The sequence below is a fragment of the Stenella coeruleoalba genome, assembly GCF_951394435.1.
Source record: "Stenella coeruleoalba genome assembly, chromosome: 7".
Taxonomy (NCBI): Eukaryota; Metazoa; Chordata; class Mammalia; order Artiodactyla; family Delphinidae; genus Stenella; species Stenella coeruleoalba.
In genome coordinates, this window is record NC_137153.1 from 22,935,528 (window position 1) to 22,945,455 (window position 9,928).

At 56.4% G+C, this 9,928-nt stretch overlaps 1 protein-coding gene across 1 annotated transcript; it reads right to left on the bottom strand.

The window, feature by feature from the left end:
* Positions 1 to 115: 115 nt before the first annotated feature.
* R3HCC1 (R3H domain and coiled-coil containing 1) lies at positions 116 to 9,535 on the bottom strand (the record flags this gene model as incomplete). Its single annotated transcript, XM_079927764.1, has 9 exons — positions 116 to 379; positions 1,269 to 1,364; positions 3,092 to 3,162; positions 4,419 to 4,591; positions 5,557 to 6,154; positions 6,880 to 7,017; positions 8,811 to 8,938; positions 9,277 to 9,454; positions 9,519 to 9,535. 9 exons carry the CDS (start codon positions 9,533 to 9,535, stop codon positions 243 to 245), a joined length of 1,536 nt encoding a protein of 511 aa, XP_079783890.1. The 3' UTR covers positions 116 to 242.
* Between the last annotated feature and the right edge of the window lie 393 nt (positions 9,536 to 9,928).

The window sequence follows — 9,928 nt, forward strand, 5'->3', positions numbered from 1 at the left end:
GCGAACAGCGCCCCCTAGTGTCCAGCGGCAGACCATCCCATTTTGAAGCAATCACGTTAACAATTCTTACATTTTTATTTTTTTCTCAACTTCTGGAACTAGATCAAGGTAAAGCCCCCCATGCCCCACAGTGACGCCCCAAGGATGGCTCAGGGCTGCTCTGGTGCGTGTAAAGGCTTGCGGTGTTGGGGCCCCAGCTGACGAGGGGGTCGGGGGGCGCCAATCCAAGCCGCCTGGGCCTCTCAGGGCCTCAGGGTCGGGGAAGGCTCCACGGCGGGCCGCTCTTTCTTTCTGTGTTGGAGCCCCAGGGCCCGGGCCACCAGCCTCCGGGCCACGGCTGTGTTTGTCTGTGGTCTCTCCTTTGCCAGACGCAGAAGCTCTAAAAGGAAAGCCCCATGGGGTGCGGACTTGAATTCAAGGCTATGGCCTCTCCTCCCAGCAACACAGCGGCCTCAGAGGCCATTAGAGCAGGACCAGATGCTGGTGAGAGGGGGCCGCCTAGGGCTCCAGGCCCCCTGTGGGGTCCTGACTAATCCTATCACCTCTCTGCGCCCTTCCTGTTTCTCTGTGGCGGCAGTGTTAATCCTGTCTACCCCTAGGGAAAGCAAATCAGGATGGGACACCTGGAGCTCTTGGGTCAACAGACAGGATGTTTATTGTCCCCAAGGAGTCTGGGACAAAGCCCACGTAACCCACAAGAATGTGGACGGCCTCGGCAGGCTTCTCCCAGGCCAGTTTTGCAGCCACTGCTTTGCAGCCGTGGAAAACCGGCCTCTAAGGCGCCCCTCGCGCTTCTGGAAGGAGGAGAGGAAAGGGGAGGAGATGTCACTTATACGGCATCTCCTGTGTGCCCCTCACCGCTGCGGGCACGTGTGCCAGGCTTTCTTATTCACCCCAGTGCTTATGTCGCAGACGTTAGGTGACTTGCTCAAGGCCAACTTACAGAAGTACCAGAGCCAGGATCACACGGAAGCCCAAGCTTTTTACCCTACAGCAAAACACGGCTTCCACGGCCGCACAGAAAGACCAAGCTTCCCCCTGAGCCACAGCACGAGAGGTGTGAGCGGAGGGCAAGCCCGGGACAGAGCAGCTGGCAGACAGCACTGCTGAGGGGCCCCCCTGGGGTGGGGAGGAGCACCCCACTGGCCACTGCAGCCCAGGAGCCCTAAAGCAGAGAACTGAAGAGGGGAGGGAATCGGAGGGAAGGGCCCGCCCCGCCCAACCGAACACGCGCACAGCCCTCCCACCCAGACCACAGGCTCCCTTACTTGGCCTCTGCAGGGCCTTCAGCTTGGACTGCTTGGTTCCCTGCGTCAGGGGCCGGATCTTGAGGGTGGAGAAATCCCTGGTCAGGGCCTCAGCAGCTGTGGAAAGACAACAGATCTGGAGCCATGCCCTCTTCCTCCTACTGAGGCCTCCGCAGGACCCAGGAGCACGAGTGTCACCCCGAGGCCCACGCAGCTGCTCTGTACACCCATTCAGAGCTCAGGGACAGGGCTGCCCCACGAGCTGGCCTCGCCCCCCGAGCCCGCAGACCTGCACGGGGCCACCCACGCTCTCAGGTGCACAGCCCGCTCGGAGCCCAGCTTCTACGTTCCTGCCCCGGCTGGTCGGGAGCCGCGGGAGCCTACAGTTCTGACGTCAGGAGGCGCAGGCCCCCGCCTTCCAAAGCCCGGGAGCTTAAAACAAACGCCACCCTTCCCCGACTCGAGACCCTCCCAGGGCACGTGCCCTCACTGCCCCAAGCTGTGCCAGGTCTTGGAGCACTCAGGCCACTTAACAGACACAGCAGGTCAGAGCTGGGAGGGGCTTCGGGTCCAAGCCGCCGTAGGGATGAGGAAACTGGGGCCAGGACGTGGCCGCCCGTGCCCCACAGCTTGGTGGAGCCCGGAAGGCAGCCGTGGCCACGCCTAGCCCACTGTTCCTCCTTTCCGCGGACCAGAAAGCCTCTGGGCCTCCCCCTGCCCCCCCCCTCTTTCAGTGGCTCCCTCCCTGGGGTTGACGCCCCTACCTCGCCCCAGTCCTCTTGCTCCCTAGACACTGCCCCCCTTCCCTGAAACCCCAGGCTCTCCTGAGAACTGGGCCCACCCCGGCCATGGTCACTCCCAGCTCTGTGTTCAGAAGCTGTTGTTGTGAGAACCCAGCCAAGGGCGGCGGGGTACCAACTCTTTACAAATACACCCAAACTGAGCAGTGGCGTGGCAGGGGCAGCTCTGGAAAGTGGCCAAGACGGAGGACGGGCACCGTCCGGGGCTACAGCCAGGAGGCTGGCTGGCCTCCCCAGCTCTGACGCCAAGAGTCTTAGTAACCCTGACCACACACTGACATCCAGGGAACTCAGTCTCCCCATCTGTGAAATAGGGGTCACCTGACCTACTTCTTGGCACTGTAATGAAAACGGAATGAGACGCATCTGCTCAAACCGTATGAAATTGCCGTATTTGAATGCTTTTGACCTATAAAAATGGCACCTTCGGGACTTCCCTGGTGGCGCAGTGGTTAAGAATCCTCCTGCCAATGCAGTGGACACGGGTTCGAGCCCTGGTCCGTGAAGATCCCACATGCCGCGGAGCAACTAAGCCCGTGTGCCACAACTACTGAGCCTGCGCTCTAGAGCCTGCTCGCCACAGCTACTGAGCCTGCTCGCCACAACTACTGAAGCCCACGCGCCTAGAGCCCACGCACGGCAACGAAGAGCAGCCCCCGCTCACCGCAACTAGAGAAAGCCCGCACACAGCAATGAAGACCCAACACAGCCTAAAATAAAATAAATAAATTTATAAAAATAAAACATGGCGCCTTCATATGCTTTCATTTAGTATGTGTTAGTCCGTAGGGCTTGGCCCTACATGCTCAGTAAAGGTCACCTGAATCTGAAACCTCCGAACTGAAGGCACGAAGATGAACAGGCGAGGCCGTGAGCTTCCTGGCCCGGCTCCTGCTCTGCCCCCCAGGACTTCTGGAGGGTCTGGGAGACACCCTGCCAGTCCGCCGGCTCAGGGTAGCCTGCACCCTGACCTGGGGGATCCCCACCTAGGGAAACCTAGGCTCCCGCCCTCCCCAACGGCAATCAGAGGAGGGCCCGCCTCACCTGAAACCAGGCAGGGAAAGACCCCGAGCGCGTGTGTGTCGTCCACCCACTGGATCTTGAACCCCTTGTCTCTGCCGGGGAAGAGACAGAGTGATGAGGCGAGCAAATGGGCAAAACCCCTCCTGCTACAGGAAGTGCCCTCCCACCTCCAACCCTCAAACACTCTGAGCCCGAGACTAGTTCCGTCTCCTCTGGGAAGGAGACGGCCGTCGGGCGCAGACTTCCTCTGAAGACCAGACAGTCCGCCTCAGAAAGAGACACCAGCCCCGTGGTCGGATGGGCCCCCCACTCCTAGAACTGAGGGAGCCAGGATGCAAAGCTCGTAGAACACAATGCCAAGGGCGAAGGGAGCTCCTCACGGGTGCCGTCACGCCAGGCCAAGGGCATGGGGTCCGAGGCTGGAGGCAAAGGGTTTGTGTGGTGGGCACAGGACCTAATACAAGCGTGTCAATGCAAGTGCCCCTGTTCGACTTTCTTTCTGCTGCTCAGGAAAGCACCCCTGAGTCTGGGTCCCGTGGGAAGCCAGAGCAGTCCCAGGGCCCACGGCTTCTCCGTGGCACCGCCACGCCGGCCAAGGAAACCACCAGTGGCCCCGGTCTGGCTCCGCCCTCAGGGGTGGAGAGCTGATGAGCCCCTCGAGCTGTCCACCAGCTCAGGCTTGGGGAGGGAAGGGGAGGCTGTGCGGGACGCAGTCAGAAAGGGGGCCCTGAAGAAAGGGATGTTTTTAAAGCCTAAGGAGGAAAAGAGAAGGGGGACTGGAGAAAAGAAAATGAGCATTTGGAGAAAGAAAAAGAAAAAAGGAGAAGAGATTGGATTTGGATCCAAGGAATTCGGGGAAACAAGAGAAATCTTTCTCTCACTATATCCCCATCTCCCATCTCCACCAGACCCTGCCCCAGGGCCGCTCAAGCCCAGTTCACCCCAGGAATAGTTCCTGCCTGGAAATGGCCCCATCCTGCTGACTGACCTACGGGTGGCTGCTCGTGGAGCAGGGGAGGCAGGGGCCCCGCTGGGTCCTGGCCACCACGTGGGTGTTGGGGGACCGGGACGGAGATCTGCTGCCCGGTGCCAGCAGGACCAGGTCTCGGGCCTCTGGAGAGTGTCTGCAACCGAAACCTCAGCTCTCCTCCTCCACAAAGTCATGGCCAGCAAGCCAACTGCCCAGGAGGATGGAGCCCAGAGCAACCACGTCCACTTTCTGCCTTTCCTTCTAGATCACTGGGCACCGGGGGAGGGGCAGGCAACTGTCCCCCACAACAAAGGGCTGTCCTGGCTCCTCTCCAGAAGTTGGGCACCCCCTCCTCCCCACCTCCCCGAAGCCTCTCACTGGAACTCGGAAAAGGCTGCCAGCAAGTCCTCGGTCTTGAGCGCCGGCTCAAAGTCATAGATCTCCACCACGTGGGCAAAATCCTTCTCTCCAGGCAGCTCCTCTGCGAAGGAGGACGTGTCCATGTGGATCTTCTCTACTTGAATCTCCTTCTCGGTCAGGTTGTCCGTTATCTGGGAGAGATCAGACCCTTTAGCGAGGGGAGCTCTGACACACATGACTCCAAATGACTGCTCTCAAAATCACACGCTGAGAGTCCTGCAGGCTTCTGGGTAGATAGGGAGGTGAGCACCCCGGGTAGGGGTCTGGGAAAGACAGCAGGATGGCAGACTGGGCCAGAAGATGGAGAAGCGTGAGTTTTAGGGGAGTCCCCACTGGGTGACTGGCACGGACACACATCATGTTTCACAGAATCCCGAAAACCCTATTCTATAGGCCCACTTTACAGATGGGTAAGCTGAGTCAACGAATTAAGTAATTTTGCCCCAAGTTGCCATCAGTGAGTCACAGAGCTGGGCAGGCCCAGGATCTTTCCTTCTCTCATTAATGATGTGATAATAAGCAAGGCTTTCTGGCGTCCATCCTTCATCTGTAAAATAGCGATACAGGATGCCCGCCCTCCCAACTGACACCGCGGCCAGGCTCAGGGGCGGACACATGACACACAGTTCCAAGGGTACAAGATCTGTAAGACAAAGCTTCAGGCAGAAGAGTGATTTTCATGACCAACATCTGCAGTGCATTCTGTAACATGTGCACATCTATGTTACCTTGGGCAGTGTGTATCATTACCTGCTATTTTTTCAGATGAGGAAACTGAGACTAAGAAAAGCCAAATGACTTGCCCACAGTCGAATAGCACCTACATGATTGAGCTGGGACCGAATTCCACACCCCTGATCCCAGACCCTGAGCCTCCTGCCCTCTGCATGTCAGTCCTGACTCCTGTGGGCAAGGCCCCTGGGTCCCTCCCCGCACATCTCCTAAGGGACCCCTATCACCCAACACCCAGGCCTGCTCAGCCAGCACCCGCCCCCCCCCCCCACCCCTCCACACCATGACCCTCGGCCCCCATCCACCCTCGACTACACCCACCTCACTTCCGCCCTCCCTTTTCCGGGCTTAAGAGCCTCATCACCTCCTGCAGCAGCTCACTGTAATCGTCCTCCTCGGAGCAGCTGCCCGGCCCCTCCTCTTCCACCTCGTCCTCTTCCTTCTCTGCCGCCAGGCTCCTCTCCAGCTCACTCCCACTCCCGTCTTCCAAGTCTGGCTGCAGACCGGGCCCAGGCTGTGTGTCCGACTCCGACCTGTCTCCCATCCCTGAGTGATCCTCTGGCCCTGGGGACTCAGTGGCCACTGGGTCTGGCAGTGACTCATTCTCACTTTTGCTACGGCCTTTTCGGACCTCTGCTGCCTGAGTCGCCAACACAGGAAGTTCCTGATCGGAGGTGGGGTCCCCGGCACGGATATCATCGGGCTCTTCTGGGAGCCCGCCAGCTGGAGCATCTCCCTGAAGCCCTGGGGCCGGGAGGGGCGCCCATTCTTCTTGCCTGCGCAGCGCCCGGGGCACATACAAAGCCTGGTCCGGCTTGCGTCCACGATGCCACCGGCCGGCCCGCGCTCCTCGGGGACCAGCAGCCGCTCCCTGGCTTGAGGTGGACCTCGGACCTCGGTACTTGCTAGGGTGGGAAGCAGGAGGGCGGCAGGGGCCAGAGAGCCCATCTGAACCGGGTAACCTGCAGCAGGAGCAGGCGGTGATCAGGGCGGTGTTTGGGCCCCAAGGAAAATGGTTTACTGGAGCGACCTGCCATTCAGGCACGAGGCTCTCAAGTCAGCCTTGGGCAAAAACCAAAGCCAAAATGACCCTCAAGAACACCTTAACAAGGCATCAGAGTGGAGGCTGGATGCCCTGAACAGGCCCGAAGCAGTCAGCTCTCCCTCCAGTGTTATAAACCGAATATGAGAGCGCCGAGTCTTCGCTTACTCACAGGGTAAGGTGCGTACTAGCATTTAGGAACTGCGTTATTAAAAAAATATGTAACTTTCAAAGCTAGGATCATAGTCATCATGATAAGATCCTGCAAGAGGCATGTGGAAACAGGTGAGTGAAAGCCCAGATGTACTCGCACGTTCCGTGGCCTCTGCGGGGCACAAGCTCACTGAGAGCAACGCTGGGCAGACACCTTCGCTGTTTAAACCACGCTCTCTTTCTCTCTTTTGGCCCAGCGTGCATAAGCTGAATTTGCTAAAGGAATTCCACAGACAATGCACATCTACTCCGCTGCTGGAGCAGAAAGCAGCACTGACTCTAAGCCCCTGAGGCTGGGGACACAGGTGGTGGCCTGGGGCCTCCCGGCCCTGGTTCCCTCTTAGACACTGACCAGCTCAACCGACCAGCCCCCAACCCCCGCCCCCCGCTCAAGCAGCTGCTGAGGGGCCTCCAAGGAGGCAGGATACACACCTGATGTCCACGTGACAGATGACCGTCCTCCTCCTCCAGCCCTCCCCAACAGAGAAGCTGCTCAAAAGATCAAAATTCTCTGCTGTCCTGTGGATCAAGTACCGGAGGCGACTGGAGAGTGGGGGGAAGAGAAGGACCCTGGGGAGCAACGGGAAGGGGTGCTGAGCAGGGGCTCCAGGTGCAGCCCCCAGGCCTGAGCCCCACCGAGTCCACTCCCGGTTTAACTGTGGCTTAAACACTAGGCTCCCTCTGCCCCCTCGGGTCCCAGGCTGACTGCAAAGGACCTGCCGATAGAGGTTACGACAGGGAGCTACTGGCCCCACTCCCCTTCCAGTGCTGGGCCCCTTCGGTCTCGGGTGATGCTCAGGGTTACAAGTGAACGGTGCAGCTGGCTTCAGACTATACTACAAAGCTACAGTAATCAAGACAATATTACTGTCTTGGCACAAAAACAGAAATATAAATCAATGGAACAGGATAGAAAGCCCAGAGATAAACCCACACACCTATGGTCAACTAACCTATGACAAAGGAGGCAAGGATATACAATGGAGAAAAGACAGTCTCTTCAATAAGTGGTGCTGGGAAAACTGGACAGCTACACGTAAAAGAATGAAATTAGAACACTCCCTAACACCATACACAAAAATAAACTCAAAATTGATTAAAGACCTAAATGTAAGACCAGACACTATAAAACTCTTAGAAGAAAACATAGGAAGAACACTCTTTGACATAAATCACAGCAAGATCTTTTCTGACCCATCTCCTAGAGCAATGGAAATAAAAACAATAATAAACATATGGGACCTAATGAAACTTAAAAGCTTTCGCAAAGCAAAGGAAGCCGTAAACAAGGCGAAAAGACAACCCTCAGAATGGGAGAAAATATTTGCAAATGAATCAACGGACAAAGGATTAATCTCCAAAATATATAAACAGCTCATGCAGCTCAATATTAAAAAAACAAACAACCCAATCCAAAAATGGGCAGAAGAACTAAATAGGCATTTCTCCGAGACATACAGATGGCCAAGAGGCACATGAAAAGCTGCTCAACATCACTAATTATTAGAGAAATGCAAATCAAAACTACAATGAGGTATCACCTCACACCAGTTAGAATGGGTATCATCAGAAAATCTACAGACAATAAATGCTGGAGAGGGTGTGGCAAGAAGGGAACCCTCTTGCACTGTTGGTGGGAATGTAAATTGATACAGTCACTATGGAGAACGGTATGGAGGGTCCTTAAAAAACTAAAAATAGAATTACCATATGACCCAGCAATCCCACTACTGGGCATATACCCTGAGAAAACCATAATTCAAAAAGACACATGCACCCCAATGTTCATTGCAGCACCATTTACCAGGTCATGGAAGCAACCTAAATGCCCATCAACAGACGAATGGATAAAGAAGATGTGATACATATATACAATGGAATATTACTCAGCCATAAAAGGAGTGAGATTGGGTCATTTGTAGAGGCGTGGATGGATCTAGAGACTGTCATACAGAGTGAAGTAAGTCAGAAAGAGAAAAACAAATATCGTATATTAATGTATATATGTGTAATCTAGAAAAATGGTACAGATGAACCAGTTTGCAAGGCAGAAATAAAGACACACATGTAGAGAACACACATGTAGAGACACCGGGGGGGGGGCGCGCGATACGAACTGGGAGATTGGGATTGACATATATACACTAATATGTATAAAATAGATAATTAAAAATTTTTTAAAAAAGAAAGATGCAGCTGGGAGAGGCCTGAGAGCAGATTATTAAACCTAAAGGCCAAGGTCAGAGCCAGCTGCGAGCCCGTTACTTTGGATGCACCACTGGGCAAAGGGGCACAGGAGGCTCTGGGCGAACCCTGACCTTTTCAGCAGCCCAGGGCCCGACGCCACCATCACACCAGCTTACTTTGACAGCTGCTTCTGCAGCAGGAAGCGGTCCAGCTCCTCCTGGATGCGGTGCACGAAGTCATTCTCGGCTGAGGAGAGGAAGACGCCGTCCAAGCAGAGAAGGGCCAGGGTGACAGGTGGGAGAACCTGCGGGGCAACGGACACGGCCGCGATCAGAGCGCCTCCCGGGCCCACCCTAGACCAAGGCCAAGGCCTCTCCTATCGGAGAGGAGCCGGGCTCCGAGGCGGGGAAGGGACGTGGCGAGGGTCGCCAGGCAGGGCAGTAGTGGGGCAGCTAGGGGTCTCCCGGCCCCAGCTGCGCTCGCTTTCGCTGTCCCCGGGCTCGCGCGCCGCCGCCTCGGGCCTGCTCAGCCGACGCGATCGACACTCCCCGGCCCGTAAGCGAGAGGCCCGGCGGTAGCGCTAGGCCTGCCGCGAGCCAGCAAGCGGGGCGACCCGCCCCCAGGCCCGCCGGCCGCACTCACCGCAGGCGCCCAGCGCGTCGCCGCCGCAGCTCTGAGGGTCCCCAGAAGCCTGCGCGCCCTGGAGTCCGCGCCGCGGACCTCGGCGGAGGCGCAGCGCCACCATGCGGCCCGGAGGAGGCATGGCAGCAACGACAGAGGCGTGTTCTTGATTGGTTTGCCCCGGAGAGCACACTGTCTCCTAGGATCAATTAAATTTGGCAAATACTTTGAGGTGGCTCCTATATGCTAGGTCGTGGGGATACCAGATTTTCCGGTTCATTGTTCCCCTCCCTAGGAACGTAAAAGAGGAATAAATAGGAAGTTTCTGGACACCAAGAATTTCATCACCCTTTGACCACCCCTGCCCTTCCTTGACCCTTATTTATGGAACCTGCAAAGGGGTCCAACTCACACCAAAGGGTCACTGACAAGGTGTACTAGCCTTTGGGTAACAGGGCGGGGTAGACACTAGAATGGTGATTTGCAGGCCATCAAATTATACTACCTTGCTACATCTAAAAATGACTCCAGCACCCACCACCTTAAATACGATTTGAAATACTTCCCATCAGACAGTGTAGGATGGGCTATTATAATCTAGGAGACCAGGGTTGAAATCCTCCTCTTCCCTGAAAGGTGCTGAAATGTAAGCCTTTTATCATCCTGAATCAAG